This window comes from Eublepharis macularius, chromosome 6 (assembly GCF_028583425.1).
Source record: "Eublepharis macularius isolate TG4126 chromosome 6, MPM_Emac_v1.0, whole genome shotgun sequence".
Taxonomy (NCBI): Eukaryota; Metazoa; Chordata; class Lepidosauria; order Squamata; family Eublepharidae; genus Eublepharis; species Eublepharis macularius.
Genome location: NC_072795.1, coordinates 69,231,748 through 69,259,218, shown reverse-complemented (window position 1 = coordinate 69,259,218; position 27,471 = coordinate 69,231,748). Strand labels below are relative to the sequence as shown.

Genomic DNA, 27,471 nt, shown 5'->3' with positions numbered 1-27,471 from the left:
CTCTCATACCTACCAAGACTCTAATAGATTGTTAAACTGCATCCCATGCTGGCTGTTGATTTTTATTATCAAGTTTCAGCTGACTTATGGCAACCTCATGGGGTTTTCAAGGGAAGAGATGTTTAGAGGTGGTTTGCCATTGCCTGCCCCTACATAGTAACCCTAGACTTCCTTGCAGGGCCGGTGCACCCATTGAGGCCAGGTAGGCGGTGGCCTCAGGTGCAAGGGCACTGGAGAGGCGCTGGAGGGGGTGTCAGGGGGCGGAGGCGCGCACAGCGGAGCTGGTGTGACTGGGCTGTAGCTGCCGCTGCCACCGCCGCCACACCCCAGCTGGGTGCAGAAGCCGTGAGCCACTGCTGGGGCGGCGTGCAGAGCACGGAGCAGCCTCTGCGCGCCGCCCCAGCAGCAGCTTGCAGCTTCTGCGCTCGGCTGGGGCATGTGGCGGCAGCGGCATGGGGCTGGATGGCTGCAGCAGCAGCTGCAGCCAGCCACGCCAGCTCTGCTGCGCGCTCCTCCGCCCCCACACATCCCAGCCGGGCACAGAAGCCGTCAGGCTGCTGCTGGGGCAGCGTGCGGAGCACGGAGCAGCCTCCGCGCGCCACCCCAGCAGCGGCTTGCGGCTTCTGCACCCAGCTGGGGCATGTGGCAGCGGCGGCAGCGGCGGCACGGGGCTGGCTAGCTGCAGCAGCAGCTGCAGCCAGCCACACCAGCTCCGCTGCGTGCTCCTCTGCCCCCACACACCCCAGCCGGGCGCAGAAGCTGTCAGGCTGCTGCTGGGGCGGCGTGCGGAGCACGGAGCAGCTTCCACGTGCCGCCCCAGCTATCCTGCGCTGCGTGATGACGTCATCGCACAATGCCGTCATCACACAGTCCGTGGTGCATGTGTGGCCACAGGCGCCAGAAACTCTGGCACCGGCCCTGCTTCCTTGGCAATCTCTTATCCAAGTACTAACCAGAGCCAATCCTGCTTAGCTTCCAAGGTCTAACAAGATTGGGTTAGCCTGGGCTATACTAAGTCTTCCTTCTATATTGTGCCCCTATGTTGAGAGAAACTACAAGTTCTCTGGTACAGCACATTGATTAGCTGTTATTATAAACAATTAAACAGAGGATATGCATGCCAAAACAAAGGTTTCACCCATTTGCTTCCAAAATACAGTCCTTTTATTTTAAATACACTGTTGCAGTCTGTTCCTGGATTTACCTGAGTGGGTTTTTAAGCATCATTAATCTCTGTCTCCTTTCTGCCCACAAAGACTGAAACGGCAATCATAATTGGAATGATGTGGTTAAAATATGTTTTTCTAAATGGCTGGTAGTTATATTTTCTTATTATCTGGCAATGTTAATTTCCATCAAACAAAAACATCAGGTATTCCAATGTTATATTGTGTTAATACGTGAGAAACTGAACCCACAACCTTATCCTGTGTCCTTAGGCTCCTAAGAATCATCTGCACTGTTTGAACATTTTTTGTCTATGCTTATTTTCTGTAAATTATAGTATCTTGTGTATCCCAATAAATACTTTCATACAGTTTTCGTGTTCGTCATGCAGCAGGGCATAATTGTGATGTTGGTATTTCTTCTGTTGAACTGATTTTTTTAATGACCAACTCTGAGTGGAAAGAAAGTGGCAGTTAGATCAAACACATGCACTTCTATATATACACATGCCAGGATCACACATTACTTCCTATGTGAAATAGCAGGGGCATACAGTCCCAAACCATGTACACCACTATGTATAAGGCGAACCCCACGTAAGCTTTTTTTTAATCAACAAATTTAGATTTCACACTGTACATATTAATTTCACATGGGTAGCCATGTTGGTCTTTAGTAGAAGAGCAAGATTCGTCTAGTAGCACCTTAAAGACCAACTACTGGACCTGAATCTTGCTCTGCTACCTCTGACCATCATGGCTACCCCTCTGAGACCATCTTCATGCAAGGCACCATCAACCATACAAAAAACTTGCGCAGGTTCAAACTGTTATCACTTTTCTTACCAAATGCAAAAGACTGAATATTATACCTAATATAATAACCAAGAATTAAAAATCCACTACAAAACCACGTATCCTTCAAACTGGAGAAAATGTATGCCACATTTTCTGCAATAAACTGCTTAAACATCTTATTAGTATCTTGTACTGCAAACAGAAACATATTTGCTGAACTGGACATTTCTATAAAGCATCAACCAATTTACCAGGATTTTTGCAAAGTAAAGCAAACCATCTACAGTTCACAACTCATCTCCCTGGAGAAACAGACAAGAAACTTTCATCTTACATGCTGAAGGCTGAAACAACTCCTCCAGCAATATTGTTAACCTTTCAAAACACTCTCAGTCTGGCAGAAGAATTGGTTCTTTCACAAGATTATTCTTCTGCCCTACCAAATCCACACAGATGATACAGTTCTGTTGGTCTTTAAGGTGCTACTAGATCTGAATCTCGCTCTTCTACATATTAATTACATCTGTGTGTAGAATAATGTAAAATGAAGCATTTATTTCTTTTAATTTGGAGAACATCTGTCCCTAATGAAGATGCTAGTAATTGTATAGGCCATAGCTGAAATGGTCTCACTTCTTTTCCAGCAAAACTACATGCAACTTTTCGGTCAATGTCTCGCTTTTGTGCAAATTCTGAAGGTATTACTTTTTATATATAATTATTAATTGACTTTGCAAACAGCATTGATAATAACATTCTTCACATTTATTGCTCTTTGTTAGAAAACATGATCGTAGATGCATGCATAGATGTTAGTAGCTGGGTAACTCTGTAGCTGGGTAATACGTAGAACTGAATGATAACACCACAGAAAGGAGCAATGCTCCCCTTCCCTATAATCAAAAGAGAATGTGTGTTTGCACACACATATATTTGTCAGGGAAGCAAGAGAGTAGGGGAACAGTTGTTCGGAACTGGAGGAGGCAATGAAAAATTGGACGGCCCCCTTTTGCTCTTCCCATTCCTCCCTCATCAGCTTCAGGACAATGGGGATTCAAACAGGGGGACTAAAATGATCTCATCAAAGGTACCAGATCCTGATGGGTTTGAAGCAGGTATGTATCTGTAGATAGTATGAGTAATATTATCCTCTGATACACTTAATATAAACATAGTAAAAAAAATTAGCCAAAAAGCAAACCAGACAAAACATGGCAGGATTTGGTAACTGATTTAAATATTTCTGTTCCCATTGTTAATTTTTACTTATTTTGTGACCAACTGAGACTTCCTCTTTCATTTAGTTTGTAGTGGATGGAGCAAAAGCTGAACCCCACCCCTAGCCTTGCTTCCTCTTTTTGTTTCTGGCTGAGCTCGGGGGGCTAAGCTGTACATGTACTTTTTCAGAGTCTGTCCTTGGGTCAGGTGGACAGACATGTTTTAGAAGTTTTGTGCTTCACATGCGTGCAGGACCAAATTCGAATTGGTTTGCATGCAGAAGAGCTTTAAGCCTCCCTACTTCCTTCCTGATCTAAACTGGCCCTGGGTAGCTGCTAGTTGCCATGGAAGCAATGTGCACTGATGTTTTCCCAATGGGTTAAGCAGCAGCTCCTCCTCAGAGCCATTTCAGCTCCAAAAAAATGGCACAGGACAGAAGGTCAAAAAACCCTCTCCCTGCACATTGTGCTCCTAATCCAGATAGGTCTGCACATGCCTGGGAAACAGAGAACTCTCATATCACACCTTGGCTACCCAACCAGTGATGGACCCACAAAAATTGTAACGTGTAGTTTGACCCTCAGGGTTCCAGTTTCAAGAGCATGCAGAAGACAATAGCAATCCTTTCTCCTCAAGGTGTGCTGCATTCTTTATTTCCGTTATCACTCCTGGGGACCTTCAGGGAAAAATACAATGTGCAGTTTATTGTTTTGAACAAAATCCAGTTCAGGTCTCTTTAAAAATGTCTGGAGAAGCTTTTTTATCCATGATAAACAAATCCAAATTTTATATAGAAAGTTGTTGGCCTGTATGAGGAATCTTGGTTAGCCATGGTTCATTTGGAAACCAAATATCAGTTGCTGTTGTTTCTTTTCTTAGATTATGGACGAAAAGAGGTTCAAAATGTGGTCCTATTGGCTATGGCACTATACAAGGATGGACTGTATGCAGCTGGAAATGTGAGGCACCATTCAGTAGATCATAGTATTGTCACTATAAATAACCTGCCAAGCAGATTCCTTCTGACTAGCCTGGGAGCCCGGGGTGTTTGGGAAGCAAAAGTATCAGAGAGGTGCTGCTGATACCACCTGCCATCTTTATGTTACAGAATTCCTTTTTATAGACTAAAAATTGGTTTTCAAAAACACTTGGGCCCTGGCACTTCTGAGCCCTGGCTATTCAATTCCTGATTCAATCTGTGGACCAGCTCATTTGAGAGAAAACACTTTGGAGAGAACTGCTCTAAAGCCATCACTTGTATAAGTCCTAAGGACCAAGATCCCAAGAATTCTGGGAACCGTAAACTGCTGTAAATATTTAAAAATAGGAAACACTTCTTCATTCATAGAATGCCAACTATACAGTGACCTATTGATAAAGCTGAAAATACCAGATAGTCACTTAGTTTTAATTCCAAAGGTTGAACTTGCCATACTAAATGTCCCTGTTCCATTGCCTCATATTATTTAAATTAAAATGTACCACAAACAAAGACAAGAAGTAAGAAAAATGCAATTATAATCTTACAAGTGGGCAACTTAGAAAGACTTGCAGGGGAATCTCATTCATGGCAGCAATGACAGGGAAACAGCAAATCCTCACTGTATGGACGTAAACCTAATTGGTAGGCAATATAGGAAACGGTAGTACTTCAAGTTCCTGTGTCCCAGGCCATTCAGGGCATTTTGACATAAGAACCAGAACTTTGAATTGTGCCCAGAAACAAACTGGCATCTAGTATAGTTCTTTTAAGACTGGTGGGATATGTTCTCAATAACTTTGACAATTGTGTATTATTTGAAGTTTCTAAGTAGTCTTCAAAGGTATTGCCTTGCAAATAGTAAACAAGGCAACCTGCTGTAGTGCAGTATGAAAATGACCTCAAATATCTCCATTTAGAAGGGCATACTAACAAGGTGAATGAGGATTAAAGCAGATGTGAGAGGGCAGCCATATTTGTTATTCATATGTGTGCCCTGTTCATATTTTAAACACTTTCTACTTTTTAGAACAAAATAGACATGTGAGGAAATCTGAACCTTCCCTGCCTTACCTTCTCACATACCATCACGTCAAATGCTTTTGACCCCAGCATCTTTCACTTCTGATGTAGGAACTGGCAGGGAGAACAAGTGCTTCAAGTGATGAAGTGTGGCAAGCTAATGCAGGGAGTATGTTCAGCTTCCCTTACCAATGCACACATTTTACTATAAAAAATAGATCCCCCTGCATTCTCTATTTTAGACAGGAGCAGGAAAAACAACTGTCTCTCCCTTGTCACATCATGTTTGCCCTTGAGAAGGTCATATTAAATGTTGGACAGAATGGGCTGCAATAAAGAAACAGAGTTTCTGTAACAGGCGTATCCAGTGTTGCAGTAAATGGTTCCTAGTGGCTGATTTGTTCTGCAAAATACACTACGTGATGTGGGGAATTATCTTTTTTATTCTTTGGGAGAATACAGAAGCCATGATTTTCAAAGATGTAATCCATAAAGCAAGTTCACATAGACATAATATTCTTCACATCTGTCTGGATTGGATTTCAAGTATAACAATTTGACAGGAACAAGGGGGTCCTGTGTTACGAAGTCAGAATTTATTTCCACCCCTTGATTTGTTTTATTTCAATGTCCAAGCAAGACCTCAGTTTAGGAGTCCCACCCCAGTATCCTAGAATTGACTCAAATGTTTTTTGAAGTTCTTAGAGTCATTGTAAGACAATTAATTGCAACGAATGGTGCCATGCTAATTGTGCATTTCATGTTTTTGTTGCCTAGGATGGTGTTGTCCGTTGGTATCAAGTCAAAGGCACACATTTTCAGACAGAAGATTGCCTGGAACTGGAGGAACCCATAACAAATCTTATCTTCTCCCCGGACTACACTTACTTATTAGTTGAAACAGAAAAAGTATGTTGTGCAAGGCATAAATAATGTTAACGGAGATTCCTATTTATTAGAATACTTCATGCATCACAGACTAAACCCATAATCTGCACAAGATGGGGTCTCCCATGTTCAGTTTAATTATGTGGAAACTCAGAAAAGTGGGAATTGATGGTGCTGGTTGGCTGAGTTCCTCCTGATTTTAATTTCTGTTTTAAGAAATGCCAGTGAAAACTTGTGTACAAAATTCACTAAATTAATTTATATATCTAAAATAAACTATGGTCATCAGCTCTAGTAAAATCAAAGAAGTGTATAACAGCCCCAAACAAATTTATTTTCCACGTAATAAATCATACTATTACAGTAGTACACAGAAACATTTCAGTATTTGTATTCCAGTAGCAGTAGTATTTCTGCCTTTTTTTTAGGCTCAAACTCATAAAATAGTAATTAAGCATTAATCCAGATTTACAATGACTTCAAAGGGTGTAACTCTACTTAAGGGTGTAATTCTACTTAAGACTGCACTAGGATTGCCAGGTCCCCTTACCTTCCCAGTGGGAGGTGGGATGGGGGTGCCCTGGCGGAGTCTTCTTCGCTTGCATGCAAATCACGCATGTGTTCCAGCTGGGTGCAATGACATCACTTCTGGAGTGACATCATCATACCCAATGGTGGGCATGCTCCCATGCTTCACAGGGGCTGAAGCGTGGGAGCATGCCCACCGCCAGGCACAATGACATCATTTAAGAAAATGACATCATTGCACCAATGGGAGCGTGCCTGCTGGCCTGAGAGGTTTTTTGCCTCCCGGGCCCATTCCACGGGCCTTTTCTGCCCACTGTCCTGGTGAGTAGCAGTGGGGGGCAGAGGCTGGAAGCAGGAGAAAGCCTACCCTCACCAGGGGACCTGGCAGCCCTAGACTGCACTGTTAGTTGCCTCTAGACAACTATGCAAACATTCAAGATTCCCAATGAAAACAATGATAAAGAAGATAGGCTGTTTGATAATGCATCTGAAATAGTTGAAAATCTGACCTGGACTGAACTTGTTGGGAAAATGCTGTTTTCAGGTTCATCCTACTTTCTGTCTTAGTCATTGCAATGAAATAGCCACATCAATTTCTTCATTGTACAGAGCAGTTTGTACCACAAAATGAAGTAATTAATGTAGGAGACAGCCAGTTTTCAGGTTGTTAGGTGTATTCACAAAGAATTGTACATTTATACAGGCTGATGCTATACTTTCAGTAAAAATATAGTCAATGTTTGAAGACAACAAAAAAGCTGGGTGTATATTGTTGAAACAAGAATATGTAATAAATACTCCCTCTGCCCTTCTCATAATGGGTTATCATTTCCATTTGGCAGGGATCTCTCTACATCTTTAATCCTAATGACAATGAAGATGTGATCCAGTTATTGGATGCAAGTGAAAGCCAGTTCCTAGGGGTTGATTTTGTTGTTCCAGGATCCAAGCACTGTGTGGTGAGGAACTCTCACTTTATTAAATCGGAGAAACTAAGGTATTCAGAGTTCATTATGTCATTCTGTTGTCCTCGTGTCTTTGGAAGGTCATGACAAACCATGCTTTTTAAATAGAGCCCTTATTTCTTTATTAATTATAATTTTATTTGAAATGTGTTTTAGTCCATTTATATTACAAACATTTCTAACCTAAATAATGCTTTCTCACCTTAGGCTTCAGAAGCAATTGGATGAGGGGTGCTATATAGTTAAGACTGATAAATAATTTTAAGATTTAAGGATAAATAGCCTTTGTTTAATATGTACTTCAGTAACAATGTCATATGTACTATTGTATCTAGTGTATATAATTACCAGCTATAATATTGCTTTTTATGAGCTGAAGAAAAATGTGGCTCTGAAAATGGAAGTTCTCCAAAGTTATGAAAGAGTATAGCCAGGTGCAGTCCATTATACTTATGCTGGACTGCTGGGTACAGTCTCTGTCTTTTGTAAAAGATGTAGGCAACATAAACATGTGCTTGAGTCCTACAATGTATAGGCTCATATAGGGGATGGTAGGCAAACCAGCGAAGTGGAGCACAAGTGGGGTTTGGGGTTGCAGAGCAAACTATGCTCTCAACTCCTGCAAAAACTCACATGCAACCAATACAGAGTTGAAGAAATGCTGAAACTGAACATAAGCAATTCTAGGGCTGACATTAGACCACATGAAGTACAAGTAGCTCACAGGAGCACATATTTAAGACAACAGGTAGCACATAAGGCAACATAGTGGTGAAGCCTATGGTCCTTAACTCATTACATTAGTGAAGCATCTGAGAGCCCCTCCCTACAGTACAAAAAGCCTTTTTGAATAATTTGGTTTTGCATTGTTTGCGGAAAGCTAGGAGCATGAGGGCTCTCCTGACCTCCTCAGGCATGCCATTCCACAGGGTAGGGGCCACCACAGAGAAAGCCTGCTGTTGATTTCACCCATGTGCAGGGTGGCACCTGCAGGAGACCTTGTTCAGATGAGCAAAGCCGCCGTGGAGGAGCATAGGGAGATTGGACCCCAGGGTCCTTAAACTTGGGAGGTCTTTAGTGGATAGCCAGGAGTAGGTTCTTTGCAAATTTGGTGGAATGTGCTGGAAAATGCACCCCCTGCACCACCCAAATAGTTTTCCCTGTAGGGAATAATGGCCTGATAAATCCAGGATTCTCTGATTTTACTAAACTAGATTGAAGACTCTTACCTGGATTTCAGGAATACCAAATGTTTTTGGTATCTCTGAAACCTAGATATGGATCAATTGAAATTTTTTTGGTTGCACACCCTTAGTTGCAGTTATTGTTCTTTGAGTACATGTTGTATTTACTTGACCACTTGTATTTACTTGGCAGTGTTTTAAAAGGTTTTTTAAATATTATTTTTAAATACTTGATAATCCCTTCAGAGCAGGGAAGAACATGGCTGTATGAATGACACAAAGGCCAAACAATTTGTGCTGTTCTAAACCCTACTGGGAAAAGGAAGCTTCATCATTGACACAATGGCCAGCTAATCAGCACCTTGCAAATGTAAATTCTTCTGCACACTAGAAGAACTGAATCCCCTTGAGTCCAACCTGGATAAGAGGCTGTATGAATGTATGTTGGTAGCAGCAAACATGGAATTGCCCCATTCATGTAGAAAGAGGAAATCTACCTCCTGTGGCTTATCCCCTGCCTCAAGGGCCATTTCCAGTAATGCATTTCTGTCTGTGAGAACAGTTTTGGCAAGAAAAGTTGTGGGAAGGTAAGCCACAGGTTGGGAGAGGGATAGGATTGCCAGCTCTGGCTTGGGAAATTCCTGGAGATTTAGGGGTGGAACCTGGGGAGGAAGGGACCTCAGCGGGATATAATGCCATAGAATCTTCCCTCCAAAGCAGCCATTTTCTCCTGGGGAATTGATCCCTGTACACTGAGGATCAGTTGCAATTCCAGAAAATCTCCAGGTCCTCCCTGGAGGTTGGCAGGCTTAGAGAAGAATTACATTCCTCATCTGCATAAAATTGGACCACCCCATTTTATGTGACTGAGGCAGAGCAGTCATACATGTGTGCCACTGTTACATATCTGTTGGTCCTTAAAAAAGCTTACACAAAAGAAGTAGAGTATATCGGTGTGCCAAGAGCAGCTCATATCCCAAGTTATCAATCTGCTTTATTTTTCATAACAGCCACACTTGTTGTTGTTGTTGTTGTTGTTGTTGTTGTTGTTGTTGTGTACATGCATTCACTCTCTCTCTCCCTCTCCTTCTCATAGTCTGTAGCAGAATCAGGGGAGGTGCATGTTTGGCAGATAGAGGATGGAGCTTGTGTCAGCAAGATATCTCTGCACGCTATGGTATGCACAAGTGGAGTTTGAAGCTGTAATTAACAAGACTTAAAGCAATTTGTTTGTTTTGGTGGTGCCATAAAGATAGTTTGCTTCCTGTAGAGCTAAAGTGAACTCATTATTTTGAGATACACATCAATAAACTCTTTTTGAACAATATTATGAGTTCTCTGTTTGTTGGTTTATGTTACTTAACTTTGAGCATCCCATAAACTCTTCCTCAGGAGAATGTGCATAAGAGAAAATAAAAAACAAAAGTTCTCTGCAAAGAAATGAAGATAGTCTAGTAATGACCCATTATTGTAGGATTTATTTCTTACAAATTCTTTCAAAAGCCAATTGTATTTGAGAGTATAATAAAACCTGTCACCATCCTAAAATTCATTGCCAGATGATCTTATCATGAAGAAATTTAATGTCATTTGTTCCTTCTCTAGGCTACTGCAATGGCTTGCAGCTTGTCCTCTCACTGTGTGGCAGTAGGAACTAAAAAAGGCCACATCTTCTTCATAGATGTTACAGATGTCAAACATCCTAAGGTGGTTCACCGGGTTCTGCTTATTGAACGTCCTGTGCAATTTCTCCAGTAAGTAGTGGGAGAGGGAGAAGGAGGGAAGCAGTACCTTAAACAAATCTTCATAAACTGTTTGATACTGGAACTATCTTTATTCCATTTCACTCCAAGAATGTGTGACTATCAGATTTTTTATGCCAAAGAATACTAAGAGCTGTATTTGCCACTTTAATAACTTGGAGCTGTCTGTATAAACTGTTAGCTGCAAGATAAGCCCAGACATGCCCTAATCACTGTCACAGAATACCAGCTTTGTATTAGCTACGTTTAAAAGATTTATTCAAGTTAGCCTGCTCCATTTTGTCTAAAGGTTCAAAGCTTCCCCCCTGTTTATTGGTGTATGTGTGGTCTTTTTTTTTAACTCTCTCACTGTTGTAGCCTAAAACTCCTTAGTTTAAATCATATGCCCATTAAGCAAGTACCAGTGTTTACTGAAAGAGTCTTCCCCTTATGAGCCAGACTACAGCTGCTTCCACACAGGGATTACTTCCACACACTTAGAACCAGGGAAGCCCCGAGATTTCATCTGAGCTTCTATATAACATTCCCACTCAGTAAAAGCCCAGCTCAGGGTCAAATTAGACATGCAGGTTTTTAAAGTTTGGTTCAGGTTCCCCAGATCCAACTAAGGTTCTTCACAGCCACACAGCAGATGTGAATAATGGCTGTTTAAAAAATAAACGGCCTCAGAATGCCACCATAGTTCTAACAGTGCAATCCTATGCAGAGTTACTCAAGTCTGTGCCCACTGAAACCTGTGGATTTAGATTGGAGTGACTCTGCATAGGATTATACTAAAGTGAGTCCAAAGCTTTCCATACCATTTTACAAAGAATTGGAACTAGTGGGCATTTAAGACTGTAAAGAGTTTAATACTCTTTTAAGACTTAGATTGTTGGACTACAATCTTGAAGATCCAGAGCTGAATCCCTATTCTGCCATAGAAATTTGCTGAGTGATTTTGGGCCAATCATTCACTTTTGGCCTAACTTACCTCACAGGATAGTAAAGAGTAGAGATGGGCACAAACCGAAATATGAACCAAAATTAAGCACGAACCAGGCCAGTTCGTGGTGCGCGTACTACGGTTCGTCAGATCCCATTTCTGATGAACCGCCACGAACTTTTAGGCTGGTTCGTTTGGTTCGTTTTTTGGTTCGTCACTGCAGACAGCCTGGTGCCAATCAATCAGTTTCCTAGGCAACAAGGGATGGAACTCCTGCAGACCTTTTGCTGACCCGGAAGTGAACTTCTGCTGGCCTGGAAGTGACCTTCTGCTGACCCGGAAGTGAGGATTTTCTGACCTGGATGTGATGTTTTCACGAACCAAACGAACTGGTTCATGAACCATGGGCAGGTTCGTGGAAGTTCATGGTGGTTCATGGTTTGTGAAATTTGACAAACCACATGGTTCGGGTTTTTTTCGGTTTGTGCCCATCTCTAGCTATGAGGATAAAATGGAGGGGGAGGAGAGAATCATGTAAGCTGCTTTGGGTCCCTGGTGAGGAGAAGGGTAGGGTATAAATGAAGTAAATAAATATATAAAGTTTACCATGTGTGATGAATGGTTTCAGGTTCTGCACTGCAAAGCCTTAGCCAGTCACTTTCATTGGTGGATTGGAATATTGAAAAGAAAAAAAGGAGTTTGGCAATTTAATTGCTGGCAAACTGACAGAGCTGAGGGTTGTTTGATTTTGGTAGGTTCGGCACATAGTTAGAAGGGTTAGGTACAGGGTTAGGTACAGGCTTTATGTATTTTGAAGATAGGGTTTGGGTGCTGTTCCCATCAAAGTCAATTAAAAGACTTTCAGTTCCATGTAAGTCTGAATCAGTCAAACAAGAAACCTACTTTATAACTGCTATGCATTTTCAAGCCCCAGCTCTCCAGTCGCTGTGTTAGTGTAATACTGAAAAGAGTGAAGAAATGGAAATAAAGAAAAAACCAAGCCATGCATAAACCTGTTTCTTAGTTTTTTCACCAAGCCTACTGTGTGGTTCCGTCAAGACTGAAATCCCCTCATATTGGTCAAGTCGAATGCTGAGTGGCACCCTGAGTCCAAGTGTTGCCCTCATTAAGGGCTAGAAATAATAAAATAAAGAAAAGAAAAAAATATTATCAAAATAAAATTATAGAAAATTAAAATAAAGTTTGTAGGGTATAAAATTTAAGTCCCTAGCTTTTAGGGACTTCACATCATATTTCAAGTCAAACACTGTGGTTACATTTTAATATATTATCTTTGCTCTTCTCCTCTTTTAAAGCTATGAACAGAGTGGTCAGTTTCTTATAGCAGGAACTTCAGATGGATATATCTTTATTTTAAATGCCCTGCCTTCAAACACATTCCAAGTTCTTGGATACATAGGTATGCAAAATTTACGCATATTTATTTTCTGTAGTACTATCAGTAACAGTTATAAATGGTAATTATTAAGAGTCCTTGTTCATTAAAAAAAAAACAGATCGTGCTCTTCAGAAACCATAGATTTTACAGCAAATATTTCTGTTTAAGGGAAACTAATATTTGGTCTGATGCAACCTTTACCTAATTGCAATTTCTTGAGGGTCTAGATTTTTGCCAGACTTTTGATACTTATCGTTTTCAGATTAAAAAAAATCAGTCTATCTATCTTTAAGAAAGGGAGGAAGGATGACCCGGGAAACTACAGACCGGTCAGTCTGACTTCTGTTGCTGGGAAGATATTAGAACAGATTTTAAAGGGATCAATCAGTAAGCATCTGAAGGACCACTCAGTGATCCGGGGAAGTCAGCATGGTTTTGTTCCTAACAGATCTTGCCAGACCAACCTGGTTTCCTTCTTTGATCGAGTGACCAGCTTACTGGATCGGGGGAACTCTGTTGACGTGATTTATCTGGATTTCAGTAAAGCTTTTGATAAGGTCCCCCATGACATTCTGATGGGCAAACTGGAAGACTGTGGAGTAGACTATAGGACAGTTCGGTGGATAGGGAACTGGTTGGAGGACCGCACTCAAAGAGTGGTGGTCAGCAGCGTTTCATCAGATTGGAGGGAGGTGTCCGGTGGGGTGCCGCAGGGCTCGGTTTTGGGCCCGGCACTTTTCAATATTTTTATCAATGATCTGGATGAAGGAGTGGAAGGGCTGCTCATTAAATTTGCTGATGATACCAAATTGGGAGCGGTAGCAAACACCCAAGAAGATAGAACTAAAATTCAACAAGACCTGAATACTCTGGAGAAGTGGGCAGCTGTGAATAGGATGCAATTCAACAAAGACAAGTGCACAGTATTACATCTGGGCCACAAAAATGGGAAGCACAAATACTGGATGGGGGATACACTTCTGGGCAGTAGTATATGTGAAAGGGATCTTGGGGTAAGAGTGGACTGTAAACTGAATATGAGCAGTCAGTGTGATGCGGTGGCAAAAAAGGCTAATTCAGTCCTGGGTTGTATCAAAGGGGCCATAGCATCGAAATCACAGGAGGTCATAGCCCCTCTCTATACTGCCTTGGTCAGGCCACACCTGGAGTATTGTGTGCAGTTCTGGAGGCCTCACTTCAAAAACGATGTGGACAAAATCAAGAGGGTGCAGAGGAGAGCGACAAAAACGATCAGGGGTCTGGAGACTGAGCCCTACGAGGAAAGGCTGAGGGCTTTGGGAATGTTTAGTTTGGAGAAGAGGAGGTTAAAGGGGGACATGATTGCTCTCTTTAAATATTTGAAAGGCTGTCATTTGGAGGAGGGCAAAGAGCTGTTCCAGTTGGCAGCAGAGGGTAGGACGCAAAGCAATGGGCTAAAACTACATGCACAAAGGTACCGGCTGGATATTAGGAAAAACTTTTTCACGGTCAGAGTAGTTCAAAAGTGGAATCAGCTGCCTAGGGAGGTGGTGAGCTCCCCTTCACTGGCAGTTTTCAAGAAGAGGCTGGATGAATACTTGTCAGAGATGCTTTAGGCTGATCCTGCACTGGGCAGGGGGTTGGACTAGATGGTCTGTATGGCCCCTTCCAACTCTATGATTCTATGATTCTATGATACAGCCCTAGAAGAGAGCCTGGAAACACTATGGCAGAAGGTAAATTACAAGCCAGGATATTCCAGGGTTTTGAGAGGCTGGCTTGTAACCGCTTCATTTTGATATTAGCTGTACTGGTGGCATTAAAAGCTATGCTGAATGCTTCTTTTTAAAACCCCAGTTGACTGGGGGTTGTCCTCAGTTAGGAACAGTATGCTCTTTAAAATATCTGGGGTTCTTTGTTTTGGTTAACAGAAATGAAATCCTTGCAGGGGAATTATCATATATAAAGAGACTCTAATTTTAGATATAGTTCAGTGATAGACATACACAAACTTGGTGCAGAATTGCAGTTATAGGGATAAGAAACCCCTCTTAACTTACTGCAGTTGACCTTCCCAAGATTTTCAGAGTGTCTGTCTGTACTGTACTTCAGTAGGAAGAAATACAGTAATGCCTAGTTTGAAATGTTGATTTCTTTTTTATTTCAGTCTTGTCCCATGAGATTGTTGACCTGACTTCACTCTATGATGTAGAGATAGAAGCATCTGAAGTTATTGTACTCCTTTGTCCTCCAGACATCAAAAGAGCAAGATTGGAGGTGTTTCATCTTCTTAAAAAAATTGCCTTGGGTAAATATTATGCCCTGCACTAGCAACTTTTATTCCTTTCTAATCAATATGTCATTGCTATCTCTTCCAGTTTAGCTTAGACAAGAAGACTATCCTGCATAATAGAACCCATAAAGGGAAAACAAAGGAAAGAAAATGTTTTTTTTAATATTTAACACCATATGATCACCATTCCACGCAAGACATTTATATAGTACTAAGAAGATGAGCACAGGAGTGAAAGTGACTTAACACATATTTAGTTATTTCTGTTGACTCATTCTTCACATATGTAGATGAGGTAACATGGTAGGATAAAGTCTCATTTATTTTAAAGTTCTGTTTTAGGATAAAGTATTTTTCTTCAGTGCTCTGTTGTATTGGCAACCACACAGCAGCAATGGGGAAATTACACAAACTTGTCTCTGTGTGGAACGTGTCAGTGTTACATTTAGAGGAGCTAATGTGAGGATACATACTGTTCAGGTAATCTGCAGTTTCAAAGCCAGAACTACACTGAGTTGGGGGAGCTGGACATCTACCAAATAGCTGCAAAACCACCATTCATTTTCTCTTCCTGGCATCTCACTTTTTTGCAGCTAGAGACTAAGCAACATTCTCCAGAACCTTTAACTCCATGTACAGGAGCAGAAAATAGAATAGAAGCAGTGAAGGCAGCATGGGTCTGAATGTATGAGAATGGGAAATTCCAGCCTTTAATACTTACAGCCTGTCACATACAACTTCCATACTGCAAAGATGACAACAGTATTTTTGTATCTTGCCCTGCCTGCAGTCAACACAGATTTTGTTTGCATCAGAAGTCTGCACTCCCTTCCTGTCTAGAGTTATTGACCTACTTAAAAATGTGCTTTCTATATTTTTGTCCCAACTAATACTTTAAGAGGGAAAAAGCTGTTGATATGGAAATGCATGTTGTCTCCCCCTACACGCCCACACCCACACCGTGATTCTTTTTCACTCTACAGTTAACGAGGAGTGTATCAATGAAAGAGGGCTGTTGAAGGACCAGGTCATTCGGAAGCGCACCTATGATGTAGAGTTCCCTCTGAGTTCTGTGGTCAAGCGGAAGGACACCACTGTGTATGGCTATGCTAGCCATGCCCCTTTCATCTGTAAATATCAGTTTGCTTCAAAGGTATGATAGTATAGCACAAGAGAATAATTTGTTAATTTTGCTTCTTTTACAAATAACTAAAACCTTTTTCTGAAATGAAAGGTTTCAGTCATTCAGCAGATTAGATACTTTCTGTAGCCCTAACTGTACTCACTCACTATAGACCGGCCTAATTATCAAAGCAGGTGACACTCCCCCCCTTCCCAAAAATCCTGTCTGGACATATCCCGATAAAACCCAGTGTCCAGCATATTAATCTGAGTCTTGATTTGAGTCTGGTGTGGAGTGGTGACATCACTGACATATGCCAGGACCTATCGTTCTCATTCCCTACGTGGCATTCATACTACAAATGCAACTCTTTTCACTACTCTCCCAATTGTGCATTATCAGAGGGGGGCCAGTTGGAAGGGCTTCATTTGTAGCAATGAAAGCTTCGGTGGGCATTGAAGTCTTGTGAATGCACAGTACATCCTGGGGATCACGGGACCTTCATAGTAGAAGCAAGATTGCTGAGTCCTAATCAGCAGCTACAACTTATTTATTAATTAGGTTTTTCCTTCATTCACTCATTCATTTCTTTATTTATTATAACATTTTCTCCTCTTCGCAGTCAACATCAAAGGGGAAATACTGCTCTCACAAGGCAGGAGCAGGCAGAACAAAGCCAGCCAAGGGAGGCAAGTCCAAGCAGGGTGAGCTAGGCCAAGCAGGATAAGGCAGGGCAAGTCAAAGGTGAGGAGAGGCACACCAAAGCCTTGCAGGGGCAGCTAGCAAAGGTAAAGCCTGTGGCTCACTGCTAGTGCTGGTTGGATGCACAACCACTTGCAGCTCAGAGCAGTGCTTCAGCCAAAGTTGGGAGCCAAATGAGAATTTAAATATTTCTGCAGGCAACAGTATATTTCAGGCCCTAGGCAAAGGCTGTTGGTGAATTAAAAGGGGTCACAGACTGGAGTGAGTGCTCAAACGGGTCTGGGAATAGTTCTGTTGCCTCAGAGCTCAGTAAAGCACTGCTAGAGGCTTTGTTGGAGCCCCCTAGGATTCAGAAGGGTCTCCTCAGAATCCAAGGAAGAAAGCAGAGACAAGCTACTTCTTCAGGGGCAGGTGATGTCAGTTGTCTCTTGGCATTCCTCCCTGTCTCCGAAAGGGATCTCTGAACCACATCCTCTTGCTCTCATTCCAAAACTCCTTACTGCCTCCACCGAGGAGTTTTCAGATTCCTGCCCCCATTGCAGTGGGGTCTGAGTTCTGGCCCATGCCACATTTCTATTCTCTTTTTTGGCCACTTAACAGACCCCTTGAAGTGACTTAAAGAATAATCTAAGTCCCTCAAAATAATGATTAGAATAAAACAATGAAGCACTGTAACATTTTGCATCAGCAGAATAAAATGCAACAAATACAATTGTTCTTAGTGTTAGGAGTCAGAGGATCAGCTCTAACAACAAATTAATATCTTCATAAACAAAACAGCCCACCAGTTTACAAAAAGTAAGAGGGAGAGTGCCAAATGTGAATCACATGTGAGGGGATTCTGTTGTTAGGACTAAGTAAATATTTTACATAAATATTACTAAATAAAGAAGTTGCACAAATGGACTTATACTATGTAGAACTCAGAAGGAGCACAATCTATGCCAATAGAATGTAGAGAAGAAAGGGCTTGATAAAGAATTTAAAAGTATGGGGTAAGTGGAAGACTTAAAAAAGATCTCATGTAGGTCTGAAAATCTAAGGCTATGGTGATTCAATAGTTTATACACAAATGGAGTTCAAAGAGAGAAGTGAAAGAGAGAATGGAGCTACCTCCCTAAATAAGGAGAGGAGAAGCAACTCTGGTCACAGGCTTGCATCTGATGAAGTGAGCTGTAGGTCATAAAAGCTTATAGTAAGTTCATTAGTCATTAAGGTGCCACAGAACTCTTTGTTCCATTTGACATGAGCATCCTTTATTACTATCAACATTGCTTCTGTTACTTGGTTCACAGGTAAGCTGGAAAGATTCGCCAGTTATGAAATCGGAGAAGAGGATACCAAGCAAACAGTTTGGACAAGCTTTCTTGCATTTATCACCCCATGGCAAATGGCTGGCATCAGTGGCCGAGAGTGGACTATTAATTATCCATGATGCTGTAACTTTGGTAATTGTCTGTGTGTAGTACCTGCTCGTCAGAACAGTCCAGATAATTTGACTGATGTTGAAGCTAAATATTTGCACATGATAGAGATGTATGCAGATTCTCTGTCTCGCTCATACTGCTTTGATTTTAGGATATGAATATACTGGTTATAGAATTTGGAAGTGGGTGAAGAAATTGGTACAGATTACCTAAATATTTTAGGGCCAAACGATATAATATATTTTTTTTAATGAATTGGGTTTGTGTATTCAGAGCGCATGCAGGCTGCAGCTCCAAAATGGGGCAAATAACTCGTCCCCAGGCCATTTCAGTTCAGGCAAATGGTCCAGAGGAGAGGAAGGAACGTTTCCTCTCCTCATACCATGGTCCCAAGCTGAATCAGATTTTTGAAACAACATTCCTTGCAGCTGCAGTGTGGCTACAGGAAAAATGAGTGAAGATGTAATGCCATAATCACAACCCTGATTAAGATATTGGAAACAAACCATGAAATTACATATTTCCTCCCCCCACCTCAGACTCTTGGGCACAAATTTCTCCAACCCTTCATGTTGCAGCTTTAACCATGGTTAAGTACTATGTTTACCAACCTTAATCTAGGTCCACTTGGTTTGAAATAGGCATACAAACCCCAGTTAAGTGGAACATAGCTCTTGTGAAACTGGATTAAGGTTAGTAAACACAATCCATTTCAAGCCACAGTTAGCATGAATAATACTTAACAACTGTGTAGATATAATTCTTAACCATAATTAAGGCTGTCAGGTACTCTTGTGAACCCATCCACTGAAGTAGGTCTTCCTTGTTTCCAAATATGGAAGAGTTGAGAGTTACATTTATTTATTTAAAATATTTATACCACACCTTATCTCCTTAGACTCAAGGCAGCTAACAATGCAACCTAACAGTTCATTTGCAAAGTAGTAGCAGTATGTAAATTTAAAACTCAGCCAAATGTGCCAAAAATGTGCCAACTGAAGGCACTTTCTGTACCCATTCTGATAGGCTGTTCCAGAGGAATGTGCCTGCTACAGAAAAAGCCCATGTTGGTATATGGACAATCCTAAAAGAGAGCACTAGAAGGTGAAGGCTCTCTGGAAGATGGACCTGGTGCATGAAAATACCAGTGATATGTCTGAGTCATCTTCAAAGGCAACTGCATACAGCACACATTACAGCAGTCCAATTTGGAGGTCACAGTAGTGTGGAACAGCATGGCTAGGTTGTCAGAGTCTTATGAGCAAGATATAACTCAAAGAAAGTTTCTGCTCATAGAGTTCCATCTATCGATGGAAAGTTGCCTTCTTAAACATAAACATAGGTATCAGATATCCTCTAAAACAGAGCTATTTCAAAGTATTGTTGTATATTGTAGTTTTTAATTGCTAGTCTTCCCAAACTTTTTGGTAAGATGGGCTATATTGCATGAAAATAATTGGGACAGTACCAACATTATATGCTCAGTCTCTTACCCATGGATAGGAGTTGGCTGCAGGATCTCACATATCCTCCCTCTGGTACCATCCCTCTCCAGCAGAATTTCTCTCCTTTTCTCTTGACATCAAGTGTTATTGTTTCTCTCTCTCTGTCTGTCTCTCAAAGGACACTCTTGCTCGTGAACACTGTCATTCATATCAAGAACATGGAATCAGGTCATTGGCATTTTCACTGGATGGCCAATTCATACTCGTCAGTGGTTTGGATGGAGCAGTTGTTTTTCTGAAATGGAAGTATGTATGAGTTGACGAAGGATGCCTAAGTATTCAGGACATAAAATTCTTGTGCTTAATGATAGTCAACAAAATATCAACTTTGGCAACATTTTGCATCAAATTTTATTACAAAGCTGTTATTTGTGTAGAGAGGGCATTACCAACCTCACCAAGCATGGAGAATGTGGCTTACATTTTGGAATTAAATTATACTGCAGTACAAGATATTCCTTATGGATTAATATCCATGCAAGACACTTTTTCATTTTGTGACATCCAATATATTATACTGAATCCATTTCATAGGCAATTCCCTCTGAATTTCTTTTGCAGAGACAATGCGTATGTCTGTTTGAATGGCATATATGTTGAAATTTGGATGCTTATTTATTTGAGGCATGTGGGTACAGGTGTAGTTTTAAAGGTGAATTTAACTAAACAATTAGCCAAAATATTACAAGAGTCCATTTCTTATGCTAGAATAATTTTTAAAACAATCTGTAAGGTGCCACCGGGCTTCTGTTTTTTTCAGCAGAAGTTACCATATTATTCACTGCCACAAAATATACTATCAGCAGGTGCCTGGGAGTTGCATGGCATTGGCTTCCCAACAGACAGAAGCTGTGTCAGGAGGGAGGAAAATAAAGCAGCCCATTTCCCAGATTAAGGTGAAAAAACTTCTGAGAAAGATTGAGATTCTGTGCTACCAGGGTTTTGAATTATGTTTATTGGCACCAGTTAATTTGATTAATGATGCAGCCCTATTCACGCTTGCTTTTGAGTAAACATGCTTAGAGTGAGAGTGTAAAAACCTTTGATTGGTCTATTTAATCATGGCACTGCAGTTCTTTCAATTTTCTGCTCCCTCATTTTTTCCTATTTTTTCCCCAGGAGGATCAGTGAACGCAAACTGAAGGATGCAGCTGACTTTGGGAATTATCTTCTTATTAACTTAAACAACTACATTTCCCAGGAAAACACATTTCTAAAGAATATGCCAGAATGGACACGGGTATCATCGACGAGATTAGACTCTGCATTCTTTCAAAGTGATTCTCAGGTCTTACATTTTTGAATGTATCAAGTTGTGCGGTGAAAATCTGTTGAGCACTGTAGACTTGGGGAACTGTACTGGATAAGCAGTTTCTTGTAAAAGAATATAATAACTATTGTTCAGCCTAAGCTGTTTCACAAAGTTATTAGGATATAATGGAGTAACTCCATTTTATGCATCCCAAGCTCCTTGGATGAAGGGTGATTATTGTTGTGGGGATAATAATGGCATACTTTGTAAACCATTCTGAGTGGGCATTAAGTTGTCCTGAAGGGCGGTATATAAACTGAATGTTGTTGTTGTTGTTATACATAAGACAGAGACCATGAATTGTCACCTTGTCCAATATTGGCCATTTCTGCATGGGTTATTTGCCCCAGAGATGATGCTGTTACGAAGCGAGGATTTTTCCTGTTTCCTTACAGTATTATGGTGCTTTTGAACACCTCCTAGGCCTTCCCAATCTTATCTCCAATCTTCCCAAACCTGCTCTGCTGCAGATTTGGGGGGAAATCACAGCAATGCTTGAATGAGTGGGAAAGTTTGTCTTTTCAGAGTTCTACCCATATGGCAACTATTTTCCCTGTCCCTGTCATAGCCATTTTCTCCCCCTCCCCCATCACTGGGTGGCTTTTTAAAAAATCAGCAGTTGAATATCATTATAGCAATATAACATTATAACAATACTAGCAACAAAGTCCATTGTGTGAAAAAATACAACGGGTTCTTAAAAACTCTTGTTGATCATTTTTAAATTTTTCATGAAACATAACAATCAGTCATCAATGGTAAAAGATTTCTTTGTATACAATATTTTTTGTAAAAATTTTGTCAGAATTAGGAAGTAACTTGCCATGTTGTGGTCCATGGTCAGTAAAGCTTACTCTGAGGAAACTGCCTTTAGGATTTCAGCCAAGCTTCTTTAGCGAGGGGAGAATAAACTCCACAGGATCCAGCAGGGATCCCTCCCATGCAAGCGCAGACAGGTGTCTAGTGCCGCCGGGGCTTCCGCCTTCTCATCAGTGACCCTTAGGCAAGGCATGGGGAGGAGTGCGTAGGCTGTCAATTCAGCAGGCCCTCTCCTGGCGATGCACATGTGCAAAGATTAATTTGTATTCTGCTCCTCTTCCCCTCAGCGCTCTCCTGCTCTGGCCTGGGGGCTACTGTGAATCACCCACTTGCCGCCGCGAGAGGGCCTGATGAATGGATGGCCTGAGCACTCCTCCCAACGGCATGCAGGTGCTTCACAGCGGCCTGGAGACCAGAGTCGTCAGCAATGCGCCTGCACAAGAATAAAAAGTGAGTCATCGCCAATATGGATGATGAGAATATGAATGATGAGAATTCATAGAACTTCTTATAATATAAAACTCTTGATGTTTTTAGAAAAACTGGAAAAAAACTAGTGTCAGGAGGAAGGGAGCAATGGCTGCTGCTGGCAGACTGGGGCAGGGAAACTATAGCAAGATCTGAATTTATTTATCATTTGTAACAAAAATGAAACAAAAACAAAAATTAAATTCCATTAAATTTCAAATTCAGTCTATTAAACTGCTAAAATCAGACTACAAAGTATTGAATTGTAACTGGATATTATGATCTGTCTCAAATAATGTATTTCAGGTAACATTTAGGAAGGTATCAAATATTGAAATTGAAGAGGAGGATGAATATTTCCTTTTGACTCAAGGAAAATCTGTTGAAGCAACATGGTTAGATCAGAAAGCAGAGAAGGTACTGTCAGTGCAACAATAGAGTCTCAATTTCAAACAGAATGATCATTTTCTGTTATGTTACTTTGTGCAGAAACCTGTTTTTAAAACCAGCATGGTGTTTAAAGTGATGGATTAGGATCTGGGAGATACAGGTTTGAGTCCCCACTCTACCATGAAAGTTTGCTTTATGTGCTTAAGCCAGTTACTTTGGGCCAAATGAGACAATACTACATATCTTGAAAATGGCACAGTCGGGGAGACATAAGCCTTCTCCCATATGAACCTACATGTCCTCTCCAATCATCTTCGGAGGCAGGATTGGGCCCCCACAGCAATTTTAAAAGTAAAAAAAAAATAGCCTCTAACATGGTACTGCACCCCTGTGGCGGACACGGGATACAGTATCATCTAGTTTGGCTCACTCTCTCAGCCTAACCTATCTCAGAATTACTGTTGAGAAAATAAAATTGAGGAGGGGAGACCAATGTTGGAAGCTGCTTTGGGAAGTTAGGCAGCTGATACTGTATCTGTGCTGCCTCCCCACTCTTAATTCAGTTGTGCCTCTCTTTGTGCTAGTAAATTCCTGTGTTGCTCAGTTACAGTCCACAACAGTACAGGATTACATGTAATGCAAATCAAGACTGGGTTGCTTACTGACAAATAGATCTCCTTTTTGGGAGTGCCCAGACTGCTGTTAAACACAGCTTTGATTCTAGTCACTCAGAGAAAGAAAGATGCAGCTTAGTTGCAGAGCTGATTTCCTAGAAAGCAACAAATTGTAGGATTGTTTTAACCTATAAAAGATTACCTGTGGTTTGCTTCATATATCCAGGGTTGTATTGTTAACTAGTATTCTATTCTACTGTTATTTCTTTCTTCCATCTGTCTTTCTGATACACTCCAGGCTATCAAGGAAGAAACTGCCAAGTTTTCTGATAAGAGAAAAGAACTGAAACATGGAATTAAAAAGCTCCGTAATAAGGTGAGGAATTGAAGAATGGTCAGGCTGCTTCTGAGGGTATGGTGAAGGAATTTCTCTTCAGCTTGCCTATAGCCATGGCGACATCTTGACAACACTGGTCAAATCACTGAGATTTGTATACATTCTTATATAGCGCCACATGTGGCTCTTCTAGACATATTGTGAGGCTCCCAGAGGTTTCTGAGTAACACCATGGCCATATATTTTATTTTAGTTGATTTCCCTCCCTCCCTTTCCTCCTTTCTTTTCATGTCTTTCATAATTTCAGTGAAAATGTTGGGGTTGCCAGGTCTGACTCAGAAAATATCTGGGGACTTTGGGGGTGAAACCTAGCAAGGATGTGACATCACTTTTGTGATGTCACTTCCAAGTCAAAGGTCAGGTGATGGCTCTTCCCAAGCTCCACTCCTTCCAATGATGTCACTTCCAACATACTGCACCAAACCCCACCCCTTCCTGTGATGTTACTTTCAGGACACTCCCCCAAACCCACCTCCTTATCTGAAGTCACTTCAAAGTATCATGTCTTGTGGCTCTCAAACATCTGACATTTATTCTATGTGGCTCTTACATTAAGCAAGTTTGACCACCCCTGTTATATACAGACAGTTTTCTTGGTGCCTTTTATAGTGACCCCAGCCACATGGGGAGCTGCTATTCTATTATCTGATCACACATGTCTGAGAATTGATACAAATGATACCACCACGCTTGGACAGGGAAGATAGCATGGGTTTTCCCCTCTGACAGTTGGCACCCTGGGAGACTCCAAGAGTTGCATGTGAAGGACTCCTAAGAGCTAACCAACAAACCATGTGTGACTTAGCTTCAAATTACATGTGCCATTGATGGAGTATAACACATGCTTCTTTTCATGTGCCTGCCCTGTTGTCAGGTAAAGCATGGCTTAATCAAAAATTAGCAGGAGCACATAGGACAGGAGAGCTTCCTTTTGGCTCCCAGCTCCAGCAACTTTTTTTTGTTCTTTGCTTGCTTCTGGTATTGGAGTTAGCTGTGCAGCAGTGAGGGCAGTTTTGACTTGATGGCACTTTACACACATAATACACATCGGAGACAATGGCTATGAGATTGTAACAAGAGACTGAAAGTAACAACTGCCATGGATGAGCATGGGATGAAAGCAGGACAAAATCATCTGAGGAAGAACTGACATTTATGGAGATGAACCAGTGTTTGTAGCAACAATGAGGCTCGGAAACCCTAATTTCTCCTAGAACTAGATTTTTTCACATCTTGCTGGGAAGACAAGAAATCCTTCTTATGTGCAATTCAGCTTCTGCATTCTGGCAAGCCTGTGCAGCCATATTGGTTAGGACTTTTCTACACACAGGGCTAGAGAGAAGTGAAAAGAAACCGTTCGTTCTTTGTCAGCGGGTATGGATATGGAGGAGGGCTTCATGTGAACTGCAGCCTTAGGGCCAAGCTACAAGTGATGAATGACACTTGAATGGCAAGTGTACAGACTCACGTAGTGATCAAGTGCAGTACAAGTGGAGCGCAAGTGAACAGGGAGGAATACATGTGAGTCTGTTCACTTGCCATTCAAGTGTCATTGGTCACTTGTAGCTTGGCTCTCAGAGTATCCTCTTTATGTATACATCCATTTGTCTTTTCCAGGTGGGATGGAAGAGCAGATGCCAGGTCTTGTAGTTTCCAAGTCGCATTAGAAATCTTTCTCTGTTTTTATTATCGTCATTAGTATCCGCGCCACAATTTATGTAGCCTGTGTATTCTCTAGAGAGATGGTGGTAGAGAGTGCCGTCAAGTCATTGCTCCCTTATGGTGATCCTCCCTGGTGGGGTTTTCATGGCAAGAGACTAACAGAGGGGATTTTCCATTGCCTGCCTCTGCAATCCAGTTCTTCCTTGGAAGTCTCCTGTCAATTACTAATCAATCCGGCTCAGCTTTTGAGATTCGATGTGATTAAAGCTCTGCCCCCCTGCCCCATGCCCCTCCCCCCCAGGCGAGAAAGAGAAAGAGAGAGAGAGAGAGAAAGAGAGATTACAACTGCAAAGATTGAGTTTCCCTCAGCAAAACAGGAGCTGGGTCTTACTTACCTGCTTGTGGGACAGCTGCCTGGTTGCATCTGACAAAGAGTACTGTGGTTCTCGAAAGCTTATGCTACAATAAAGTTGGTTAGTCTTAAAGATGCTACTGGATTCTAATATTTTGCGACTACAGACTAACATGGCTAACTCCTCTGGCAGACACTGAGGTGGAAATGTTACAGCAAGTATTTTCCAAATAAACAAAAGGTCCAATGTCTTTTTAAAAAGGAGTTTGGGAAACATTTCCCAATGCAAACATGTGAATACAATGAATGTACAAATTAGGCCACTAAGGGTGAATCTGCACTGTATAAATTCACAGGAGAGGATCAGCCATGTTCAGAGCTGCTAATGGTCTATGTTTTAAAGATTCCTGTGCACACCAAGTTGCAGAATTCTCACATCTGCGTAGTGATGGGCACAGTGTCATTTGTGACTCGTCAAGGGAATGGAAGGTACATAGTCCAAGAGATGTACTATACCATAATTTTTAGTTATGTTTGAATTCGATGGTTCCTCAAGGAAAGTTGAGATAGAATTCATAGAGCTATATCATTTTATCCTCACAATAGTCTTTTGATGTAAGTTAGGCTGGAAGAAATTGACTTGTCCAAGCCCACCCACAGAATCTGATAAATGGGCAGGGATTTGCTTGAGATCCCACCATCCAAGTCCAGTTCTCTGTGCTACAATGGCTTTCTATAGGAATCTCACTTAATGCAGTATCATGGGTAAACTGATATTTGCTTGATAAACATGAAGTGTTTATGCAGTAGACACCATCTGGGGCTATGTTTGTCTGCACCGACTGTCCTCCACATTTCTGGAAATATATGTCTACCCATCAGACCCTATACACTTATTGCACAAACAGAAAGGATTTGCAGAGCTGTGTAACGTGTGAATCAGTTCTTAAATCTATGGCTGCATCACTGATACTTTTCCATTTAAAAAAAAACCAGATTCAGGAAATGATGTATGAAAATGCAAAAGCACCTAAAATTGAGAAACTGGACCAGCAAGAATTCAACTTGGACATAGAAGAACAAGAAAAACAACAAATAGAAAGTGAAAAAGAAGTGGCACGGGTATGGTTCACTTGGGGTGGGAGGCTTAACTTGATTGATGCATGCATAACAGAATGAAGTGTTGGACAGAGGAGATACAACCAGGAAAGCTAAATGCCGGCAGAAATGCCATTGGCCAGTGATAATGTAGGAAATTTTCTTTTTGCAATGAATAGCTACTAAACGCATGGAAGTGCACAGTTCTGGTGAAAGTTGATTTCTATGTAACTAGAGTTTCCCAGTTCTTGCACTTTAAAAATGTATATGATGTATACATTGCATTTCTGCAAACAAATAATCATGGCTTGTACATCAAAACTTTCCAAAATCTACAAGGCACTGGAAATTTTTCTTAAAATATTTTAATTAATGGAACTAAGAATGGTTCCATAAATTACAGGTTTATGTATAACTTTGTTGTCTTTTTGAATGTCCATATTTATGGAAGAAGCTGGAGAGGTGGTGTAGAGAGAGACAGAAGCTATATGTGT

General features: G+C 41.3%; 1 protein-coding gene across 1 annotated transcript in view; it reads left to right on the top strand.

Annotated features, from left to right (window-relative positions):
* The window catches only part of CFAP43 (cilia and flagella associated protein 43), an 80,026-nt gene that overhangs the window by 9,598 nt on the left and 42,957 nt on the right, over window positions 1-27,471 (top strand). Inside the window, exons 7-21 of the mRNA XM_054983084.1 lie at window positions 2,609-2,662; window positions 4,062-4,141; window positions 5,962-6,093; window positions 7,443-7,559; window positions 9,846-9,926; window positions 10,355-10,503; window positions 12,754-12,857; window positions 14,983-15,123; window positions 16,092-16,261; window positions 18,229-18,381; window positions 19,984-20,111; window positions 20,985-21,153; window positions 22,771-22,881; window positions 23,767-23,844; window positions 26,876-27,001. Of these exons, the coding sequence (XP_054839059.1) occupies window positions 2,609-2,662; window positions 4,062-4,141; window positions 5,962-6,093; window positions 7,443-7,559; window positions 9,846-9,926; window positions 10,355-10,503; window positions 12,754-12,857; window positions 14,983-15,123; window positions 16,092-16,261; window positions 18,229-18,381; window positions 19,984-20,111; window positions 20,985-21,153; window positions 22,771-22,881; window positions 23,767-23,844; window positions 26,876-27,001 (1,793 nt within the window). The remainder of the gene's footprint in view (window positions 1-2,608; window positions 2,663-4,061; window positions 4,142-5,961; window positions 6,094-7,442; window positions 7,560-9,845; window positions 9,927-10,354; window positions 10,504-12,753; window positions 12,858-14,982; window positions 15,124-16,091; window positions 16,262-18,228; window positions 18,382-19,983; window positions 20,112-20,984; window positions 21,154-22,770; window positions 22,882-23,766; window positions 23,845-26,875; window positions 27,002-27,471) is intronic.